This window comes from Dromaius novaehollandiae, chromosome 1 (assembly GCF_036370855.1).
Source record: "Dromaius novaehollandiae isolate bDroNov1 chromosome 1, bDroNov1.hap1, whole genome shotgun sequence".
Classification (NCBI taxonomy): Eukaryota; Metazoa; Chordata; class Aves; order Casuariiformes; family Dromaiidae; genus Dromaius; species Dromaius novaehollandiae.
In genome coordinates this window covers 116,916,533-116,940,431 of record NC_088098.1, presented here as the reverse complement: position 1 = coordinate 116,940,431, position 23,899 = coordinate 116,916,533, and the positions used below count along the sequence as shown (strand labels likewise).

The following is a 23,899-nucleotide window of genomic DNA, read 5'->3' as shown; positions in this document are numbered from 1 at the left end:
AGGCCTTAGCTAAACCCAAGTAAGAATGGATGTAGTGGGAGCGTAGTTAGGAGATGCAGACTCTCACCTTCACGTGAAAACCTCACTAACCTTTCTACAAAAGCTTTACAAGTATTGTGACAGTTCGTGATGAGAGTATAGCTTTTGGTCTTGACAGAGATTCAAATAATATCAGCACTCATCTAAAAGACTGACAACAGCACTAAAGCAAAATAGCCTGCGACTTGTGATGGCTTTAGGAATTGCATTAATGACAGGTCTAGTGACAGTTTTTTTAAGTTCACAGTGCATCTCTTTTGAAGGATGTCAGTTTTTCTTCTAACGTGGATAGCAAGTTGCTTTATATTTCAAATGAAATACAGAGATAGTATTGGAGGAAGATTTTTCAAAATCATCTTGGAAAACATTTTTCTAAACCTCCCACATTTTTTCATTAGACCTCCAAGTAGTGTAGATGTGAGGAAACCCTACTAACTTAATTGAATGAAGAGTGTAGTGGGAATGATGAAAGACAGAAAAGCAGTGAATCACTGGAAGAGCCATCAAAGGTTTATCTTCATGGCTAGGCAAGGAGAACATGAGAATTGCCTAATATGATTACTCTGACAACTTTTTAACATGAATTAATGGCTTCTTTCAAAGAAAGGGGAGCAGTTAAGAATGCCTGAGCATCTGTCAAACTAGGAGGAAGAGACTTATTTTTCGTTTTTATTTGGGGATGAAAGAGAAAGTAAGAGGGGTTGAAATTGACTTTAATTTTATCACAAATTCTTGTTACTTTTATTTTAGTTCAATCAAAGAATTGTCCTAATACTGTTTCTTCTCATTTTTGTTTTAGCTTAGAGTTAGTGCCTCTGAAATTCTTGGAAGATGCGTTAGTAGGATTGTTTGAAAAGAATTCTTAATCCTGCATAATGCTTTCATCTAGCAAAGTCAGAAAAATGCAGAAAAACTGGAGAGAGATGTGCTTTATTGCAGAAAATAAATTAGTTTTGTATAGTGAACACTGTTGCTAAATTTACTGCTGCTAGTGGAGTCAACCCTCCATTGCTGATGCATTTATAAACCTACTTATGATGACAGGAACATTGCAGTTACAATACCCTGATTTACTATTCTGGTTCAGATCTTGATGTCCCTGCCTTTGTTGATGATATATGTGTTAAATGAGTTATTTCAGTTGTTTTTTTTCTCTTTCTCTCTCTTTGTACTTGGCGCAGATCTCAAAGTGGTACTGTCAGAACAAATTGCTTGGACTGTCTGGATAGAACAAACAGCGTGCAGGCTTTCTTTGGCTTAGAGGTAGGAAAAATAACATGGATTTCCAGATAGAGAATCTGGACTGTTCCTGATACGTCTGTAGCAGTTAAATTGTAAAATTAGCATTATCTTCCATACGAGAGATGAATTAAAGTGTATCATAGATGGCAGTGTGATTTATAGCATGATATTATCATTTGGGTGACCAAATCTTGGTAGTTTGGAGAACAGTAGCTGTGTAGTGGCTGTAGTTACACAGCAGTCATGTAACATTATTAAAAATGCTTCATCTTGTTTTGCACGTCAGTTTCTTCTGTCTGTAAGGTTCAGGCTTGCAATTCCAGAGGAGGTAGTAGTGTTGTTGTCCTTCACAAAAACACTTGCATTGACAATAACTCCTTCACATGAAGTTCCACAGCATGTAGTGGTATTACTGTTCTCCGTATCTGCCAGTGCTGTCTGTTCGTGCTTTCACAGCGTTGTGCTGTGAATTCTTCATGAGAGAATTTGTGGTTGAGGCTTTGTCACACTCAAATTCTGTACTTGGAAATTAACTATGTGATTCAGTCCTCCTGCAGGATTGTTCTTCAGTGTATTGGCTTGCATTTGAAACAAATCTTCTAGCCTGCAGGCTTATAAAGCAGAGGTTGAACGCATGAACCTGATCGGAATTGATGGAGTAACGTGGCACAGATTTTTCAGGCAGACTGAAAGAGTAGCTCTCAAATTTCTGACAGCTGCACTCATCTTAATAAATTAAGTTTGACTCCTAAAGATAAAATCTGTAAAATGTTTAAAAATGCGAAATTGTGGGTGCTGTAAAATTAAACTAAGTAAAAGGATTGTCTTTTTGTTATTGTTCTGGATTTTATTTAAACTAAAGCCCTCCTGTTTTAACACCTATGGGAAGAATTTCTGATAGAACTGCAAAATCCATTGGCTATAGAAAAACATATTTCTAACTCTGGAATATGTAGTGCTTTGCTGCTGCATTTACCTATTGAACACTGTTGCCAGTTCAATGGTGTTTTAGTGAAATGAAATACTGAGCTGTTTACCCTTATGTTAGATATTATATCAAATTGTTATGTATTATGTTATAAATTATGTTATAGATTATATTAAATACTGTAAAATTTTTCTCTTAATATTCAATATCAATGCATGCAAGAGCAGATGCAGACACAATTTGAGAGATGTAAAGCTTTTTTCCAGTGTTTCAGCTCTGTATTTATCACAAAGGATCACACCTTTTAATTCCTAAAATTAAGAAAAAAAAGCTCATGTTTCTTAGTACCTGCTAATTATACTCATTTTTGTGGGATTTAGAATTTTTATTCTTTTCTTTCTTTCACTGTGCGTGGAAAAGTTCACTATATAGGCACAAGGGCAAATCTTTGTACGCACTTAACTCAAATGGCAAATTCAGCTTAACAGGTCAAAATTTTGCTTTATCCGGCCTTTTTAGAACTGGTTAAAGATGCAAATTTCTTTAGAGGGGGTGTGTCAGACTTTTCATTGGTGAGAGCTAAATTACGATTTCAGCTAAAATGAGAGCTAGAAGTGCAAAATTCATAAATAAGCAAAATTTTAAGTCCCCACCAGCTGCTTGCTTAGTTTTAAAATTGTATTTAGATTAGATATTTAAATTGTTAGGGTTTTTTTTAATGTGACAGATACTCTCTTGACATACCAAATATTGAGCTGTGGATGATGAACTAGAACTATGAGATGAAGAAGCCAGTTTGTGAAGCTTCTTTTTTTTGTTTGTTTATTTCCGCTTAATTTCATCTGCAAGTTTCCTTTTTTAACTTTTATCAATTTCTACCCAATCTTCAGAATTTTGTCTTTACCTAACTTTATCTTGATCGTTTTAGGCTCCTTCTCCTTGCCATTGGGCAGGAGGTTTTAAAGATTTTTAAAAATGCTTGAAAATAGCTTTTTATTTAGTTTTTATTTTTGGTGTTTATTTTCTGTATTATGTCTGTAGCCACAAATCCTGGAAACTTACTCGAAGCTTTTTTTTTTTTAATTATTATTCCATAAACTGGGATTTTAAGAAAAAAACAGTTTTGTATTTCTACATCCATGAGCATAATGCTGCATTTAAATGTGTAGAATGCATTGTGGAAAATCAATTCAGCTAATACTGATTGTAAGGGTGAAGATTGCAGTCTGTCAAGAAAAATTTAAACATGAATATACAATGAATGACAAAAGCCATTGCTGTTTCTGTCAGTATCACAGAGCTCTGTTTCTCTTGCATTTTGATAATAGAGGTTAATGTTTGGTATTGTACTTTTTTGGGAAAGTGCATGAACTGCTCTAATTGTAAATTAAGTAAGTGGGAAGACTTGAGAACCAAAAATAACTTACATTGTAACTGTAGAATTTTTAGATGAAAATATTCACAAATCAGCTATGTAATTCTTTCCCTGTATTGCTATCTATCTTCTAAAAAGAGAAGATGCTGCTACTGAAATCATATGCATGATGCAGCTTTATAAACATGGCACAGTATCAGTTTCTTCAGAAATATATATAAAAAACAAATTTTTGTGTGTGTATTTGCTGAGAAAATGTAATGTACCTTTTAAATACATTTAAAGATTTTTCTTTTGAAAATGTTGCCTTCAACTATTGCAGATGCTAACAAAACAACTGGAGGTATTAGGATTAGCTGAGAAGCCTCAGCTGGTTACTCGCTTTCAGGAAGTTTTCCGATCCATGTGGTCTGTGAATGGTGATTCTGTCAGTAAAATATATGCTGGAACTGGAGCCCTTGAAGGAAAAGCTAAGGTAATGTACATTTTAATAAAAGTTTTAGCAGTATTCAGTGGGGTTTGTTTTCTTTTGCCATGAATATCATAATTAAAAGATCTGCTTTTTTAAACTGTACTTGTGGTGTAACTCTGAAAAGACAAAATACATTTAATGTGAATAAGTTCATTATGTTGACAACCAGATCTTGTTTCAGTACATGCTGTGTCAACCATACCCATGCTTCCCAGATAGTACCATTCTATAGGGAAGGATGAGGCTCAAAACATTCAGTTCTTTACATCACAGCTCTTAAAAATGTATATTCAAATCAACTGTAGTTTACTTGAATATTTTCGTCTTTCTGTCTGTACCTCTGCCTTCTGTTGTTTCAGTTTCACTCAGTATATCTCCTTTCTTTTAAAATGTGCTTCACTGGATATTATTGTTCATGCTTTTAGTGTTTATTAACAGTGTTAATTTAACAGGTCATAGCTGGGTGATTTTTGTTTAGTTCCTCCAGCTGTTTCTTTCTATTTTTGCGATTACTGGGGAAAAAAAAAACAAATTGCATTTCTTCCTTCCTTTGTAGTGTTGTGATAACAAACAATTCTGTACTACATTTGCAGAGTAGTGCTCTGTTTCTCTTTAGCTTGCCCTTCTTGATGCCTGAGTTGTTCAGATTTCCTAATGCTGTCTTTATTTTTCTTTTAACAATGTTTTTTTTCCCATAATTCTCTTTCTTATCGGGTGATATCTGTCAAGAAAAACAAATGTTGAACCATAGCAATTTTTGCCCTTAGTTCCATCAAGAATTTTTTTTCCTACAATTCTGTATCTTCAAGAATGCTCTGTTTTTCATTCTCTGATCTCCATTCTTTTAATTTGGTTATATAGTATTTAGTTGTAGTTGACTGTTTTGTTTTTCCATCATTTGCTTATCTAAACTAAAATGTCAAGATCCTTCCCTGCACGTGTAGCAGGCATGACAGTAAGCTACATAAAAAGAAAACAAGTAAATAGACTTGTTGCTTATTCTGCCCTTGACTGGTCTATACAAGACCCTTTCATCTGGGAATTGCTTGTATTTTAGTGTAGAGTGAAATTTGGCTAAAAATGTTTAGTTTTATTTTCTTACAAAAATGTCACCCAGACCCTTGGGAAAGCTACAGTAAGTATTTTGTGGGGCATCTCCCCTTCTCCTAACTTTCTTCTTTTCATCTTATTGGTTTCTTTTCTTAAATTAATACTTCCTTGTCATCCATTTGATTACTTAAAATTTTTCTTTGTAAAATACATTTAGTGTATTTACATTTACATTTTAATGCGTAAAGTACAGAGTATATTTACTGTGCTGTTCTTTTGTAGTGATCCAGAATAGTCTATCCTTGTCCATAACATTCCTTATAAAACTGTTAATGAGTACAAAGTCTCACTTTTCAAGTACAGCATCCCTGGTAAAAGTCAATCTACTCCAAAAGGATCTTTGGTACTTGCAAATACATACAATATGTGCCATTTTTTCAGTGCAACTAGTCCAGGTCACTACTCAGTATCTGCATCAAGACTGTGCTAATATATTTTAAAATGTAGTTTTTAAGTGGCTATTCTCATTTCCCAAATGGGAAGTTTGATGTTTGAAATTCTTCTAGTTCTTGCTTGTCAGTTTGATTCTTTGAAGCCCAACAGTACTTAGAAGTAAAAATATAGAAATGTAGGTTATGAGAAAAAATATTTTAATTTTAAATGTATTAATATACGTTTCTATGTTGAAAAACAGTCCATTTTTAAGAATTATAATACTCATTGCATCTAACTCCTTAACTACTCTTTCTTTTGCTTTCTCTGGGTTCCTTTCAATTAATTGCCTGATATGTGAATGGTGAGTGTGTTTTTTGGATCATGTCATAAGTTGTATGTTGTCTGACAGAAAGGAAGCAGCATCCTATTAAAATTCTGTTGTAATGGTATGCCCCCCAGCACTTCATCCACATTGTCTTCCAAAAATCATGCTGCCAATTGCCTGCTACTAATACTTGACAAAGGAGTAGTTTCTTGTTATCTAGTATGCTTCATGGAACTAACTGGCAGGTTTTCTTAAGCTTTTGTCTTCTTTCTACTGTGCATTTAAGAGACCTTCATGAATAACTCAAGCTGTAAACTTAGAGTGTTTTCTATAATAATATAATACAATGCAGCATCCCTGATGGAGTGTGGTCTATATTTCATATACATGCAGATATTAATAGCATGTGTTTATACACCCTTTACAGGCAGAATATGCTTATGTGTGCACCATAGAACACAATGACCCATGCGATCAATGAAATGTCTTTGTGCCTCTGAAATCATGGTCTGTGCTACTTATGCAGGTTAACACTGCTGCTTTATGAATCGTGTGGGACTGCATGACATGTTCATTACATTACCCTGTAGGTGTCTGATCCACAGAGAGTATCTGTAGTACCAGTACATCTCTTGGAGATTCTTTTCTAGTTCATGTAGTAGGACACTATTCTTTTGGAGCACGAGGCCATTGTGCGGCTTCTGTGCAGTATGTGCAATGACAGAGATCTCTATAGGTATGTAGCCCTAGATCAATGTATGTGTTCCTTCTGCGATAGTGCATGAGACTTGCATGTTATTTTCAAAAGTTACTGGGACTATCCCGTTTTAAACATGGATTTTTCAGAACATGAATTCTGAACAAATATGTTCATATGTGCATATACATACATATTCATGTATCATGACATTTGGACTCAAGTGCTTGTTCATCTCTCAATGTTTGGGGGAAAGCTCAAAGTTTCATATCATGGTCTAAAACATGGCACTACATGGATTTAATTTTTGAAGACCAAAGGTTTAGAGAAAAAACATTTTATTCCCCTCTCTACAGTATTTTTTTTTAATTTAAATAATTCAAACTGGAATAATTTGGTCTTTAAATGTGCCTAGAAGGCATTACTGCATTGTTTAGCATATGGGAAAAAAGGCATACATAGTACAGTAAGCTCGGAAGACTTTATCTAACACTTAAGGAAGGAAATTGCCATAGGTTTTAGAATTATTAATACAGTTTACAACTATGTTAATTAATATTGCCATTGTTTTTGAGTGATGTCCAACATAAAATATTTTATACGTATTCCTCCCTAACAGGCTGGAAAGCTGAAGGATGGTGCTCGTTCTGTGACCAGAACGATTCAAAATAACTTTTTTGATAGCTCCAAGCAGGAGGCCATTGATGTTTTGTTATTGGGAAATACCCTAAATAGTGATTTAGCAGATAAAGCACGGGCTCTCTTAACCACCAGCAGTTTACGCGGTATGTGTCTTTCAGGATTTTAATCTGTCTGATAACAATTTGGTGTAAGAAAGTTGTATGGACTCTGTTTTCAAAGCAATGCTGGAAAGTATAAATGCTATTTTATATAGTCTCTTGGCTTATTAAAAGAAAAAGGTTACTTCTGCTTTACTAATATTGCTAAACTAACCTGCTACAGTAATTTCTTTGATGTTTATATTTTGGTAATGTCTGATGGTGTAATTGGTAAGTATGGAGCATATTTATCAGCTTTACAGGAGGTGGTTATTAGATGTTTTGTTCAGTTTTTCAATCCACTTGTAGGAAGTGTTAATCGTGACAATTACATGATAAATTTGGGGAAAAAAGTCATGGTTTATTAAAACATTATGCTTTTTTGATTGCTTGCTTGCTAGATGTCTTCCTTAATTTGATCTGTCATGTTGGTGAAGAAAATTCTTACTGCATTGTTAAACTGGATGCAAAGCACCCCTTCTTTTCTCAAGCTTGATGTAAGAATGCTAGTAATTATCCTGATTTTGGATTCTAAGGTACTGAGAACAAAAGGGGCTTTGGTAATGGAAGAAAAGATAACTAGAGCTGCCAGAAAATTCCTGATGATTGGTTTTCCGTCACAGAATATTTTTTTGTGAAAAGGAAACTTTCAAAGGAACATATACACCAGTTTAAACCACGGAATTTTGTCAGGCTGTGGGTGAAATTTTATCTCAAAATCAGCAAGAGATTTCACTAAGAATGTGTGAGAGATTTGGACAGTCCAGTTATGTGAATAAAGTTCACCTAATCAGTGAATGGGCCAGGTATATGTCTGTTTAGAGTACTCACCTGGGATATAAAAGATAGTAGGGCAAATTCTTGGGCAAAGAAGGAACTTAAATCTGAACCTTGTCTCCAAAATCCCATGTCACAGTGTCCTAAATTCTGGGTTATTGCTAATTTGGGGCTGAAAGACATTTTTAACTTTCCCTCTCCCTACCCTCTGACACTTCTCAACCCAGAATGCGAAAAATGTGTTAAAGCTTCAGTGCAAACCTGACACAGGAAAAAAAATCTTGCTTGATTCTGGTCTTCATCTTATGGTTATTTATTTATTATGTGGAACCCCAAAGGCTTTTCTTCTTATTTCCTTATGACAAGGTTTCAAGTTATTGTAGCCTTTCCTGCATCTGAAGCCTATTGAATCAGCCTAACCTCAAAATTAGCTAAAAGTCATTCTTGTTTCTTCTCACTCTTTCTGTGAATGCAAGCAGTCCTTTCAATATTTGCAGCATTCCTCCTGTCAGCTGAGGAACAATAGTCCCTCTTCACTGGACATGATATTTTTGCACTGTTTACTGGGTTGTGAATAATTAGAGATGCACTTAGTTTCTTCATATGAAAATCTGTTATTAAAAGAGTGAGAAAGGAGAATTTTTAATGATTTATGGAGCTTTTTAGGTTTCGCAGCATAAAAGATGTGCTTTAAGTGATGCAAACAATTATGTGTAATAATTTATCTATAAAAGCATATATTCTCTCACAGGGCTGAAGATTTTTAAAAAACACAGTTGCTTATTTGACTAATTTCTTCTTGTTTCCTCCTTACTGCATCCGTAGTTTCAGAGCAGTCATTACAATCAGGTATAGTATAGTAAATTGAGCTGTAAATATCTGAGCAGCTATTGTTCTCTAGCTTTTTCTTATGTCCCTGTATGCATAAGTTGGGTGGTGGGCTCACATTTTCCTAGTATTGTTTGGACCTTGTACTCCTATGCCACAAAATTCTTTAATACAAGAAAGGGTGTGAAAAAGCAAAAAATGTTGGAATTATGCTGGTGTGTGAATTGTGAAAAGAGGCAATCAATACTCTGTTTTTTATTTTTGCAAATACTTTATTCTTGCTGCAGAGGAATTCGCTTTTTTGTCTGCTTTAGGAGTTGATTTTGGATTCCGTAATTTAGTCTAATTTGCCCTTAGAAGGATCTAATTGTTTGTGTTCTTGCATAAAATTGACTTAATTCACATCTCCCAGTGAAGGCTCTTGTTGTAATGATCTGAAATAATGTGCTGACACTTTTTTGTGGAGAAAAAGTACAGTCAAAACCACTGAGATACAGTTACTGCTGCATGCAACACAAAATGAAAATATTAGCCAAAGCATTTAGGTAAAGCTCTCAGTGAAGAGGAGGCCTACCGAGGGAACTTTATAGTTAAATCCTAATCTTGTACTTTGAGGCATTGCAATAGTATTTTGATCCATGCCTATGATGTTGGACTTAAAAATGTGAGAGGTTGGCTTCTGGGGATTCAGCAATACTGTGAACATGAAGAAGCAGTGATACATAATAAAGGTGTGTAGGGATGGGCTACACAGAAGAAAAGGACATGAAAGATCTCTTCATTTTAAGTAACTTTTGAAAACTCTTAGTTAATATCACTGTAAGTTAGCAGCATAATGCCTTAGAACTTTGTCTTCAAAATTTTCTAATTCTGAGTGGAAGATCTCCTTTTTGTTGTAACTTAGCTGTTTACATGAAGTTGCACCTTTTGGGAAGATACGATTTATACACATTACATCTTTTTAAGGGAGAGTTGGGAGTACTTATCAGTGCTTACTGTCTTAATGGAGTTCATACTGCTACCTTTTGTAAGTAGTGGTTTCAGTTAGATCAGACGAAATGCATAGTTTCTGGGTGAAGTGAAAAAGTGTATGCTTAAAACTGTGAAGAATGGAGGGAGAGGAGGAAGGAAAGAAAAAAAGAAGCTATTAATGATTGTTCAGGCAATTTTCGCCTGTTAGGGGAATTGTTAAGTTCTGCACAGTATCTCCTTAGCTCATATGTTTGGGTAACAGCCATTAACCTTAGATACTGATGATTAAAAGGGGAAGATCCTTGGGGGAAAAACACTTAAGAATTTGTTGTTGACTAGATTGTTGTTCAAATACATTTTAAATATTTAAAGCGTTTTTTCTTGTGAAACCAATTCAACTGTAGTCTGTTTTCAGCTTGAAATGTTTTTTCCCTTTAAATTGCTCTCAGCTTTGCTTTTTCTTAATAATATTTTATTGTAGCTACTGAACTCTTACTGAGTTCTTAAAGAATGAAATCTGAAAGAGTTGCAGGTAATATACAGTTGGAATTAACTGATTCTTTGGCATTATGTCAGTATTTAAAAGCTATTAATTGACTTAAATGATGACATTGTCATTTGTGGTGTTACCCTGTAGACTATACCAGTCTAGCTTGTAACTTATTAGGAGTCATAAATGTCAACTATTTTTTAACTTACTGATGTAATATTTCACTGAGAGTTTCATCTGGATACTACATGCACATATTGAAAATTATCGAGAGTAATTTGGACTGTGTAGTTCAGTTCAAGTTCAGTTGCACAGAATATGCATAAAGAATTTAAGTTAATATTGCTTTCGTAGAAATTGTTTCCAAATGTCTGTGCAGTATGAACTGCAATTAAAATATTTTTTGCTGCAAAATAATGTAAAAGGCAATTTATTGGATTTGTAACATCATGGAGCGAGACACAATTTTGTTGAAAAGACATATCTAGAAATATGTAGGAAAATAATATATATGGAAAGGAGCAGGAGCTGTGAAGAAAAATGTTTCATTGAGTATTTTGAAAAACATGAAAATTTCATCTCTTGTTTTCCCTTTTTGTTTGTTCTAATATAGAAAAAGAGTCATTATACAGTTTAGAAATCTCTAGTTAAAATGTATCGATTTCATGTTTGCAATAATCACTCATCGCTTCTAAGTTAAATCCTATTCTGATAAGAAGATTTTTCCCCTTAGAGATTTATTCCAGTGTCAGGAGTTAAATAGGTAATAGTTAATTTTGCAGCATTTCTTAGAAGCTGCTTATAATCAGATATGACTTATTTGCAGCAACTACTTAAGATTAGGTTGAAAATTACTAATAAAAGAAAAAAAGATGAGGGGCTGAAGTGGAGAGAAGTCCAAACTCTGCTTTTAAACTCATTCAGAGTAGTGCAGAGTCTCATCTGGAAGATCTTCACAGCGTATCTCTGATACTTTATTGGGTTCTTCAGGTTCAACTCATCCTTTGGATGATTTGGGTACTTCTGTGGATTCTGGCTACATTTCTTGAATTGATTTCTCTTCAGTGGTCAGGTTCTTTGGGTAGTTTCTGTCCATGACCCTCAGAGGCTATTCTAGCATTTGATGGACTTTTTCACTTGACTGGCCTGTAGCATTTGGATGCATCCAGTAGTTGACTGATTTGCCTCTCCCTTAAGGACATAACATATTCTGTAGGCTTCTCTCTGTTTTCTTGGCTTCATTTGCCTGGATTCTGATAAGGAGATTAATGGTATGCTTCCAAGCACCATCTGCTTTCCCCAAGGAAACGCCAGTCAATTACATTGTCTTTTATATGTGATTAGCCCGTATACGTATATATGATTTGTTCAGCAGTAAACGAGTTCACAAACAAATGTCATGTGTTATTTTCTTCCTCTTTTACATGTTGACAGTTTGTTTCCAGCTCATTTCATAACCATGAGAGCTAGAGAATTCCTGCTTTTTGTTTTATTTGGGTAGCCAAGATTCTGGAGTAAATTGACAGGTGACAAATTTAAAAAGAATAAATAAAAGACAACAAAAAACCCAGCTGACTAATCTTCCTATTTTGCGGCTTTGAATGAAAATGTTGTGCCTAGTAGCTGATCATTTTGCAAGGCAGCACAAAATGAAGGGAAGAATTCTATCTAATATTTTTATATAATTCTTACAGCATGCTTAGAACATGACCATGAGAGTCTTCTAAACAGATAAATTAATATTATTTGGGTAATGTATAATGCAAACAACACTGTTAACCTGATGATTTTTTTTCCACTGAGATTGAAGAAAAATAGCAGTGTAATTTAAAAAAAATTTGGATCTGTTCATTTAAATCAGGAAATATATCTGTATGTGTAATTATATTATCCAGCTGATACATGTAGGGGCTTTTTCAATATCTATAACTCTAATGTCTGAGCTTTGAATAACATATCTTTTTGTTCTCACAGTGCCCCTTACAGATAGGTCATTACTCTTTCCCTATCTGGCAGATACAATCAGGACACAGAAGGGCCTTTGTAATGAAGAAATGAGTCTAATTGTTTTGAGTCCTTCTCTACTTTCCCAACTCAGGCATAACTTTAGGAATTCAGCTGACCTAAAAACTCAGATTTCTTGTTTAAAAAGAGCATGCTCTAATATAATAAAATAATTTACCTGATGTATTTTAGCAGATGTATTTAGACCAGTCATTTTTACAGTTCTAGAAATTAACACATATGTATGTTTTGGATTTTTTTTAACAGACATTGAATTTCATAAATATAATGTATGTAGTGAGAGAGATACTTGTGTTGGATATGTTAAAAGTGATGGTTTCTATAGAGAAACAGACACAGTGAAAGAGTGACAGATATTTATGAAATATGTAGAAATTAAGTTTCTTTTATATATATTACTTTGTATGAATTATTAAAGCCTTTCAGTCCATATCCTTTCTAGACAAATAATATGTCTCTGCTTTCCCTTGTGGAATGCTTCGCTCATTTATTCATCTTGCTTTCACAGTTTAACTTTCTGCGTGTCTATGCATGGATTTGTTGCCTTTTGTTTAAGGGCAAAATCTCATTGCCAAGTTCTCTGAAAAATATTCTGTATAAAAACTATGTCTTTTAAATTGTTTTTGCAGCATCTGTAAAAGTGCTAAAGAGTATGTGTGAAAACTTCTATAAGTATGCAAAACCAAAAAAGGTTAGAGTCTGCGTTGGGACATGGAACGTCAATGGGGGGAAGCAGTTTCGAAGCATTGCTTTTAAAAATCAGACCCTCACTGACTGGCTTCTCGATGCACCAAAGTTGGCTGGTATTCATGAATTCCAAGGTAGGAATTTTTGTTAATTTTTGCTTCATGAACATTAAAATAGATGTATGAGGTCTCGGTTTTTAAGAGAAATATAAACAACAAATAGCCTTTTTTAATATTTAAATACAGATCGAAGAAGCAAGCCAGTAGACATATTTGCCATTGGGTTTGAAGAAATGGTAGAGTTAAATGCAGGAAACATTGTGAATGCCAGGTAGGTGGTATAATCAATACAAAATCAGGTTAGTTGAAAATCACATTTTTTATTTTGAGTATGATTTTTTTTAAAAAAAAATCTCTGGTATTGTAAGGTTGAGATCATTCTGGATTCATTTTTGATTAATCTTCCAATTCTGTCTGCCAGTTTCTATGCCAAGATTGAAAGCTTCATCTCAGCTTCCCTTAGTAAAGCTGTGATTGTTTAGACCACATATAACAGTCAGTACTTGGCCATATTTTGGATTGCACCTATAGCAGCCCCTCAAAATTTTCCTTCATATAACACTTGGAAGGAGTTTTTCTCCAGTGCTGGTAGTGTTCCCCAGTCTCTGTGCTTTCCTACTACTGGCAACAGCAAGTCCTGTGAAATTATTTCCAAAAGCATGCATTGTTGTTATGCCTTTATATGCTGTCTTTCATCGGATTTTGATCTGTATAAATGAGTGCATCCTTCTGTACCATCAGTTTTTCAGTCATTAAGAGCAGAAGTAATGTTTGATCATAACTTGATCTAGTCCTAGTTTGTGTTTAGCTAAATCACTCCATGGATTCCATGTGTATATTATTGCGGAGTTTGGGTTTTTCAGCCTAGGCAAAATTTGGTATGAAAATCTATTTTTCCTGCATTCCCTCAGGGCTCAACCTAGTGCTGAGTGATACCAGTAATGAAGTATTTTATCTGCAGTCCTCGAATCATATTTGCTTTGTCCGTTATTTTGTCTGTCTGTTTTAAATATTTTCTGATGTCTGTCAAGCTTTAACTCCCAACTCCCTGGGAAAGGCATCTAAAGCCTATTACACTGTTAGCCTTTGTGCAGGCCCTGGTCCTGAGGGCAAAGCAGCAGTTTGCCATCCTCTAATTTTGCACTCAGTCTAGTTAACACTGCAGCCAGGCCTGATCTTTTCATTTGTATCCAATGCTAGTCCTGAAAATATTGTATGTTAGGTCTCCAAGGAAATTTCTGCTTGCTCTGAGACTGTGGACATCACTGTTTCCAGATATTTATTGAGTTCTAGTCTAGGAAGTAACTTTGTATAAAGACACTTTGTTTGCTCCTTCAAACCAGCTTCAGGAATACAGGAAAGACAGTCCTTGCTCCTAAATTAGTCTTTTTGGTTGAGAAGAGTGAGGAAGTTTTTTATCAGACTGAATTTGAAGTGATGACAATCATTTCGGTCTGTAGCCTGTGTCTCTGTTACAAGTCATTTGGGAGCCATTCACAATTGAGCTTGGCTTACTTCTCTAAGGTTTAATTAAGGCTATTGTGTGAAGATTAGTCAAGTAGAACACCACTTGAGATGCCTACTTCCTTTGGTTTATTTTTAAGCTGGCATTTTTAATCTCACCACTAGCACAACCAATCAGAAGCTTTGGGCTGTTGAACTGCAGAAGACTATATCAAGAGATTACAAGTATGTGCTGCTGGCTTCTGAGCAGTTGGTGGGCGTCTGCCTTTTTGTGTTTATCAGACCCCAGCACGCTCCTTTTATCAGGTCAGTGAACAAACGGCTGTGCCCAGTTTGGGTCACCTTCAGATTGCTTTGTACTGCAAACTAATATACTAGTATACTGATAAGCATATTGGGCTCTGAAAGAGCTGTTCCATCTTCTGGGAAAATAATTGCTTAAATTCTTATATTTTAAAGTACCTTGTGACTTGCCTAGAAAGCTTGAAAAGCTGAAAGGTTGTACTCTCAGCTGCTCAGTATCTGTTGGCATCTTTTTAAAACAATCCAATAGCATTACTGCTGAAAGAAAAACGTGAAAATATAATCTCCTGTACATAATGTCGTGTTGTTATCCTTTAGTTGCTTTACAAAGTTTCATTCAGTGATAGAGCACAACTCAAACATACTTCAAAGCTGTTGACTTTCGTGCCTCTGTATTTGAAGGTTTAATAGCAGTTTAACTTTTTTAGGGATGTTGCTGTTGATACTGTAAAGACTGGCATGGGAGGAGCCACTGGTAACAAAGGTGCAGTAGCAATTCGAATGTTGTTTCATACATCCAGTCTTTGCTTCGTCTGCAGTCACTTTGCTGCAGGGCAGTCACAAGTTAAAGAGAGAAATGAAGACTTCATAGAAATAGCTCGCAAGCTCAGTTTTCCAATGGTAAGCAACAATGTTCAAATTCCATGACAAATGAAAAGTTAAATCCTTTGAGCTCCAGCGATGCCATCCAAAATTCTGCAATAGTTTTTTTCTTTTTTTTTTTTTTTCCTCCCTAGATTCCTATGGAAATCAAATTTCCTTGGGGTAGAGGTCTCAGAGATAATAAAGTTCCCACCGTTTTTAATAAAATACTGTAGATTACTATGCAGAGAGAATAGACCTTGCCAGTGCGGTGACTGATGGACTTGCATTAGGCATCAAGGAGCTAGCCTGGGAAAGAGACCTTAAGAGATTCCTGACATGCAGTAGAACTTTCGTAGGCACCAAAGCAAAAATCTGTGAGAAACGGCACTGTTTTCAATACGCTTTTTGCAAATTCATTTTAACTTCTTGTTAACTCATTTCTGTCAGGTTGGATCATGGAATTCAGTACCTTGTTCTTATGTAGGCATATCAAACACAAAAGTAAATACTGGGTAATTTTAACAGTGTGATAAAATGCTTGCTTAAAGCCATATTTCTCAATCTCTATATAGACTTGCAACTGTCTTAAATTTTGTAGTCAGACTGTCCTTTATTAGTTTCTGTGGCACTGTACAGGAGTCTGGCATGTGGTTTTATGCAGTTTTTTTTTCTTTTCCTCTCTTAAACATGACCATGGGGACAAATTTAAGTTTTTCTTGGGAGTACTGTATTTTTAGGGTCCCCAGAAACAGTTTCCTAGATGCTACTGTTCTAATCTGCTAGCATATCTGCTCTGCTTTGCTTAAGGACAATGGAAAAATCAAAACAAAAAGAAAAATATAAAGTTCTTACTTTAAACCATATGCTTTATTTAAACTAAAAGAGCCCTTCTGTCTCTCCCCAGCCTTGAAAATCTTGTGCAATTGAAAAGTCTTCAGTTTCATCTGAAATAAAGCCTTTGCTTTTTATTTTGTCAGGACAGTGTGCTGCAGAATCCCAGGGTAGTGTTTTGTTCTCATTTTGAAGCTCTTTGTGACACAGGTGGCAGTCATCATGTTAGAGCCAAAAAAACCCAAAAAACAAGAACTGGAGCAGAATGGTGACAAATTTTAGAGTCCAATTCAGATGATTCATGTTTCTTTAGAAATGCAAACTACATAAGAAATGTTATTTTTTTCTTTCGTATTCTGTACGTGTGAATACCATACATTTGGCTATGTGGTTCTAGCTGTATGAACACTAGATACTAACATGTACTTTAGTAGTCCTCATCAGCCAGAAATGATGCATATTTTACAATTAAAAAGGCTCATAAATTGAACTCTTACACCTGGAAATAGTAAATTTTGGTCACTTGGTTGTTTTTAACTGTATTACATGCTTCTGTTTTACAGGGAAGGATGCTCTTTTCCCATGACTATATCTTTTGGTGTGGTGATTTTAATTATCGGATAGATATTCCTAATGAGGAGGTTAAGGACCTAATACGACAACAGAACTGGGATTCCCTTATTGCTGGAGACCAACTTATCAATCAGAAAAATTCTGGACAGGTATCTTAAGAAGATGTTACTGCATTTAAGAATACTTTATTTTTCTTTCTGGCTTTAGAAAAACAAGTTTCTGTTGTGCTTCTGTAAATTTATTTCTTCAGCAAGTTTTTACCTTATCACTTTTGTCCAGACCCTAGTGTGGAAAGATGGGACATAACAACATTTAGTAACTTATTTGTAGTAACTATCCTGAAGAGTTAGTGATACAAATACAATGATGACTTGTAGGAGTGAGGTTTTTCTTTTCCTCTTAAAAAAGGAAATTGTATCATTTTTCTGGAACTCTGTGTTGGAGTTTACTAATTCTAACCTTTCTCTGTTTATCAGGTGCAACTATTTTTTTTAAGTATTTATAGAAGTTCTTTGGATAATGTTACTTTTCACTTTAGATTGCTGTAGTAATAGATCTAATGCTGTTACTGTCATTCCGTTGGAAGAAGCGACAGAGTAAATTATAGCTGTGTTACTTAGGAAGAAAAAAGGTGTGGAATAGTGAAGTCTGGAGAAAGCTTCAGATTTTAGATTGTTAGGGTTTCTTAGGGGGCAGCATATAGCAATTATAGGAATATTTTAAACAAATCAAATTGTGTGTGAAAGCATGCTATCTCCTATTTTCCCAGCTTTGTGTGGGAATGCTGTAGATGGTAAAATGTCAGACAAGTATTTTTCTTTCCCCTGTTGTATTTTTTGTCTGCTTGTGAGCACTTTGATCGTAAGCAATGTTTTTCAGAAGTAGAGTTCTTTTCTCCAATTTATGCTGGTGGCCTGTGCAACAGAAAGGGAGGGAAAACATTTGATAAAATTATTTTTATAGCCTAGTTCCTGGAAAAAAATAGATACAGGTTGAAATAGACAGAGCATGATTGTCTGTTAATATGACCAAAATGAGAGAGGCGTAGAGGTCTCAGGGAGGTTTATGACAGTTATAAAATCTGAAAGAAGGCTGTTTGGATAGGAAAAGAACTCAAAATAGTCCCCTGGCTGGGAGAAAAGAAGTACTACTATTAAGTTATTGGGCTAATATTCCGCTATTTGGCTGGACATTAGCATTTATTAGCTGACTAAGCTAGGGTTAACTGTCATTTGTATTGTTTAGGAAGGGTGTTTATGTGGCACCTTTCTTTATAAAAGTACATTATAAAATAATTACCAAAGGCAAAGAAATTTGTTGCAAATTGTCTTGGTAGTTGCACATCTTCTGATGCTCACTGATAAGTTTTTTAAGTTGACTAGATTTCAAGTTATATTTCCAACAAGAAAAGCAGGCTAACCTGGTATTTGATACACATTTGGCTATAAGATCTAAGTTAGATGTGTATTTTACAGATCTCTGATGTCAAGTAGAACTGCCCTATACAAGATTAAACTCAAGACTGGAGCTGATAAAGTCAACTAAAGCATTTCAGCTATGTCTACTTTACACACTTAAGGAGTGAGCAGATTTCCCTGCCTTCTAGGGATTTGTGTTATTTGGCTGTGACTGTTTATGTTAGAAACTATCTAATGGATTTTTTGATTACTTTCAGTTGAGTGTGTATCCCTGAATTCCATATGTACTGTTGACAGATTATTTCACATAATAGCTTTTCTTATTCTGTTTTTGTATTCATTACAGAAGAAATGGTGATATTGTCTCTTTAATCTCTTTAATGCATATTGAATATCTTTAATTTTAAGGACTCTCTCCTTTTTCTTTGTCATTTTTTTCTAAACTTCTGTTAACTTACTGGGGAGGCATCTTGCATTCCCTTGAAGGAATGTATATCTGTTCAGACAGGTACATAAACTCTAAACATTAATTCCCAACATTAGCTGACATATGAGCAGTGACACCAGCTAATTAAAGTGCAGTGGAACACATCTATTCTTGATTGCCTCAAGTTCTGAATGACATTGGAGGAGCAGTAGGTTCCTTGTGAGTCTGGGGTTTAAACTGTATAAGTGTTGACATACTTCTATTTAATGATGATCTGTCTGGGTCACTGTTTAGTCTTAGCGGCTGATGTAGAATGCTTTCAGCAGATAAAATGTGAAAATGGATTCATATTATCAAATGACTTTCTTTTTTGAGACGTGCATACAGATTTTCACTGTTAAAAGAGAGAATTCTGATTAGTTTCAAGCTGTTTCCCATCTGTTTCTGTCTTTTGGCATGACAAAGAATTGTTCTGTTTCTTACAGATTTTTAGGGGATTTTTAGAGGGCAAAATAAATTTTGCTCCTACATACAAATATGACTTGTTTTCTGATGACTATGACACCAGTGAAAAATGTCGCACACCAGCGTGGACAGATCGTATTCTTTGGAGAAGAAGAAAATGGCCTTTTGACCGATCAGGTTTGAGTGCTTCCTTAGATTGTGTAAGACTTTATTTTAGCTGACTTCTGGAATCCATTCAGCAATCTGTTCAGTAGCAAAGATCCTGAGCTTCCATCCTTGACTTTGTATCAGACAGAAATAATATAATAGTCTTTAATAAGTAAGAGTGATGCTGAACAGGAGGATCAAGAATCATATACCCATTACAAACACTTCAATAGTTTAAAAGGAACTTTTTTAATATGAACTTCCTGATTTTGATTTACTTCCATTCTTCTCTTTTTACAAATGACTGATTATTTTAGCATGTTCTTGCAATCACTGTGGGTTTTCCTTTATACTGTATATAGCTGAAGACCTGGATCTTCTGAATGCTAGTTTTCAGAATGACAGTGATGTCCCTTATACGTGGAATCCTGGTACTTTGTTGCACTATGGACGAGCAGAGCTCAAAACGTCTGATCACAGGTTTCAGTTTTATTTCATACATTATTTTCTAATCACTGAAAATTTAATATTTCTATTCATTTTATTCTTCAGATACTCTGTTTACAGGTTTTTCTCATATTTTTTTCAAGGCCTGTGGTTGCGGTGGTTGACGTTGACATATTTGAAATTGAAGCAGAAGAGAGACAGAAAGTTTATAAGGAGGTGATTGCAATGCAAGGACCACCTGATGGTACTGTAATGGTCTCCATCAGAAGTTCTTCACAAGAAGAAAACTATTTTGATGATAACTTGATTGATGATCTTCTTCAAAAATTTGCAAGCTATGGTGAAGTTATACTTATAAGGTTAAAAAGATTTTTTACTTTTAATCTCTATGCCTCTTCATTGTTCCCACCTGTTTCCTTAAGTGACTTTCTTAGCAGACATTTTAGTTCTGATCTGCTTAATTTTTAACATTCAGATTTCGACTCTAATATCTTCACAATTACTAATGAGTTTTACTTGCCTCCATGGTTCAATTTTCAGACTTAATTTTTCCAGATTTTCTTTAGTTTTGAGACAAAATGTCATACTGTCTTTGTCAAAAATCAGTCATCAGAGAGATTTGTTATTTATATAATTTCGTACAAGTTTGTGTTCTTTAAACAGTTAAGTATTTTTAAGTAAACTGGAGATGAGAGAATACCTGTGAATGCTGTGTTTTCACTAAGCTGTTAGTAGAATTAACAAACTCTCCCAAAAGAGTAGGAACATGGTCCCAAGTCCATAGTGTGAATTGAACATCTGATACAGATATCTAACCTGTAGCCACAAAATTAATCTGAATATGTGACTGTAGCCACACAATTTTTAAGAAAACAGTGATTTCATTGTGTAATATTTACTTTGTTCTTTTTTGCTTTATTTATGTGTTGAAAGGATGCATTCAGTTAAAGGTTATTAGCCAAATATATATTTTTAAATGAACTTTAAAGAAAATTTTTCTCCATCAAATAAAACATTGAAAAACCTTTAAGATAAAAGGCTTCAAAAGATGGTAGGTAGGATAAAGTATTTTAGTCATCATTTCCAAATTACTTTGCAGGTTTGTAGAAGACAAGATGTGGGTAACGTTTTTGGAAGGAAGCTCTGCTTTGAATGTTATGAATTTGAATGGTACTGAGGTAATGTAAAATTACTAAATTTTTCTATAGTAAGAGAAGTTCCAGCTTTTTAAAGAATTCTTGATTGGTTTTTTTTAATAGATTTTCATGCTCCATACTAGACTATTGCTTCTAATCTTTTTTTATTTTTGGTACTCACATAACATTTATGTTGTCTTTCAAAAGCCAGTTGAGAGAAGTACCAAACCTAACCTTGTTAGGAGAAGATCTGTTAGAGAAATGAAGATCCCATATTGAGGGGGTCTTCATCAAGGGATTTTTCAAATTGTTTTATTACTGTTTGGGTTTTTCTAAAACTATTTAAAAAGCAGGCTTTTTACTGTGAGACTATAGTGTAAACCATTTTATCATTTTTATAGCCTGCAATAATTTAAAATTAAGCACTCCTGTGGTGAAATTTTGACATTTTAAAGTGATTTCAGTTTTGCCATTGGCTTCTCTAGGGCCAGCATTTCACCTTTGGAAAAATTTTAATTTTCACATTCAAATTTTTACTGAGCTATATTCCTACTAAAACTTAGGTTCTGTAATGTGATGTTTGCAGATGGATCTTTGCATCTGCTAAGAGTTTCTTCTGAAATCAGTGACAGTCCACCTAGAATAGGGAGTCAGTTTGCAGAATGAAGGCCTGCTGTTTTGTCAGTCTCTAATACAGAACAATCTCATTAATGTAGTTTATAAACAAGTCTGTTTTCTTTTACAAAGAGTACTGTTTCTGTCAGAACAAAGAAACCAGAAGCTTTCCAGTTAATTGAAAAAAAAATCTTTTTAGACAGTAGCTATTTATGTTTTATTAAATAAATTTTAAATAATTATAATTAATTGTTTAAAGTACATGAATGTACCTAATTACTGACATGAAATGAAAAGCATAATTATATTTTTCTGGGACATATCACTGTCATTGTTTTGTCACAGAAATCTGATAAGGTTATTTGATATTTTCAGTAACATCTTTTTTGCTTTTCTAATCTAGAATGCTGGATTTTAATGTTCATACTCCTAAAAACTTCTGTTTTGTGTATTTCTTATGGCAATTCAGCTATTAGGAAGGATTATAAACATAAGCTTGAAGAATCCAGACTGGATCAGGAGTTTGGAAGATGAAATGAATCTAGAGAAGATCAATGTTGGGCTGCCTTCTTCAACAAGCTCCACTTTGCTTTGTGAAGATGCTGAGGTTACTGCAGACTATGATATGGAAGGTTTGTGGAATTAAAGTAATCCTGCTTTTGAAGTGCTTACAGTTCTAAATATTATTGTTATATATATATATATATATATATATATATATATGTTTATTTTAATAAGCTTATGCCCAACTGAAACATACAAATTAAGAATCAGGGTATTTTCAACAGTATCTGGACAACTTGTTAAGCAGTCTCCATTTTGGTATCAGTTTGCAGTTTATCAGTACTACTAGGTGTTGCTTATTTGTTACCATTCTTCTCATTTCAGCCTGTGACCTGCCATCTCAGGGTCACTTCATTCAGGCAACTTTTGCTGCTCCCAGAGAGACTCCGTAAGCAGGATATACACAACTTCAGAGTACAAAGCAATTCTTTTTTGGCAAATACACTTAATAGATGGCTAGGACTAATGAGCTCCTATGCTAAGCATTGATACGCTTACCACCTCCAGCAAGCTATCTGATGAGTCTTTGATAGGCAGGCAAACATCATTTGGGAGGGAAACTTTCAGCCTCTGTTGCTTCTTGGAACAGACCAGTCCTCAGTGTTGATGAGTTGCCATTTTCCAATTCCTTGTTGTTTTTTTTCTCTCTGTAGATTTCTTTATCTTTTCATGTCAGTATTTTTCTTACTGAATCCTTGAGCTGCTAAATACTACTGTTGCACCAATCTCACCTCTGCATTTTTTGCTTTTCCTAACATACATGTTTCTAGTCCATGCGCTTCCTCACAGCTTAGGGTTTTTTTTTTCCAGAAAACCTCTGCCAAGGGCACACAGTAGTGCTGCATCAAAACTAGGCCCTGGATCACAGAAAGCCAAACCCCTAGGCTGAGGGACTCCAGCTTTTTCAATATTGCTTGAAGATAGTCCTAGATGATGATGGGAATAAGAGGTCTTTAATAAAAATAGGCTTCTAACTTCCGTTAAAAAGACAACTGGCTGGATACTTAATTCTTAGAAGCCCCTTAAGCTTTTTGTCTGGTATTTTCAAAAGTGAATCAAGTTGTGTAGTAAAGATGCTTTTCAATCTGAGCAAAGGTAGTGAGAATATTAATCCTCTCAAGATAGCCAAAAGAAGAGAGCTTTATTCCCTTGGTATGTAGTTATCAGTTACCAGAAGGATCAGTGAGCATCTTGAGAGGCATGTTAGTTTACAGAACGATTTCTTTATCTGAAATAACTAGCCAGGTAAAATATATGGCAACATCATTTCTATATAGAACACCTCCTCTGGACATTCATCAGGCAGCTGTGTACCACACTGTTGTATTTCAAGAAATGATTTGCTATGGTTAAAAGTCTACTAAAGAGGATGCTTTCAAAGCTCTAGTAGAGTGAGATATTGTTCTAGTTACAAAGTCAAGTAAAACTTTTAAATATGTGTGAGGTTTCTGTATAGTGCTATGCCTCTCTCTCATGCAATCTGAAGAAATCTCATGTGTCTGAAAGGGCCTAGAATATAATTTTGTTGTCAATAGATACTTTCTTTATCTACTGATATATTGGGTATGCTGGCCGTACTTTGTCAAAGGATTTTTTTAATGAAGATACGGGTTTTCCAGAAGTGAGTACATGGGTTTTATCACAGAATTTGAATGTGAATTTTGAATAATAGAATTGGAATTCTATGCAGTTTTCTTTTATTTGTCCATTAGTGTGCCACTTCAAGAATATTTGGAGAGAGAAA

The 23,899-nt window shown here is 34.7% G+C and overlaps 1 protein-coding gene across 7 annotated transcripts in view; it reads left to right on the top strand.

The window, feature by feature from the left end:
* SYNJ1 (synaptojanin 1) overlaps positions 1-23,899 on the top strand; it is a 69,654-nt gene that overhangs the window by 23,009 nt on the left and 22,746 nt on the right. For 3 of the 7 annotated variants that reach the window (XM_064524234.1, XM_064524241.1, XM_064524245.1), the window contains exons 10-23: positions 1,221-1,302; positions 3,907-4,059; positions 7,183-7,348; positions 8,945-8,968; positions 13,064-13,255; positions 13,367-13,451; positions 14,810-14,950; positions 15,376-15,568; positions 16,927-17,085; positions 19,267-19,423; positions 19,756-19,873; positions 19,984-20,199; positions 20,940-21,018; positions 22,061-22,223. In XM_064524234.1, the coding sequence (XP_064380304.1) occupies positions 1,221-1,302; positions 3,907-4,059; positions 7,183-7,348; positions 8,945-8,968; positions 13,064-13,255; positions 13,367-13,451; positions 14,810-14,950; positions 15,376-15,568; positions 16,927-17,085; positions 19,267-19,423; positions 19,756-19,873; positions 19,984-20,199; positions 20,940-21,018; positions 22,061-22,223 (1,928 nt within the window). The remainder of the gene's footprint in view (positions 1-1,220; positions 1,303-3,906; positions 4,060-7,182; positions 7,349-8,944; positions 8,969-13,063; positions 13,256-13,366; positions 13,452-14,809; positions 14,951-15,375; positions 15,569-16,926; positions 17,086-19,266; positions 19,424-19,755; positions 19,874-19,983; positions 20,200-20,939; positions 21,019-22,060; positions 22,224-23,899) is intronic. The other 4 variants (XM_064524238.1, XM_064524251.1, XM_064524256.1 and 1 more) reach the window with 2 other exon arrangements.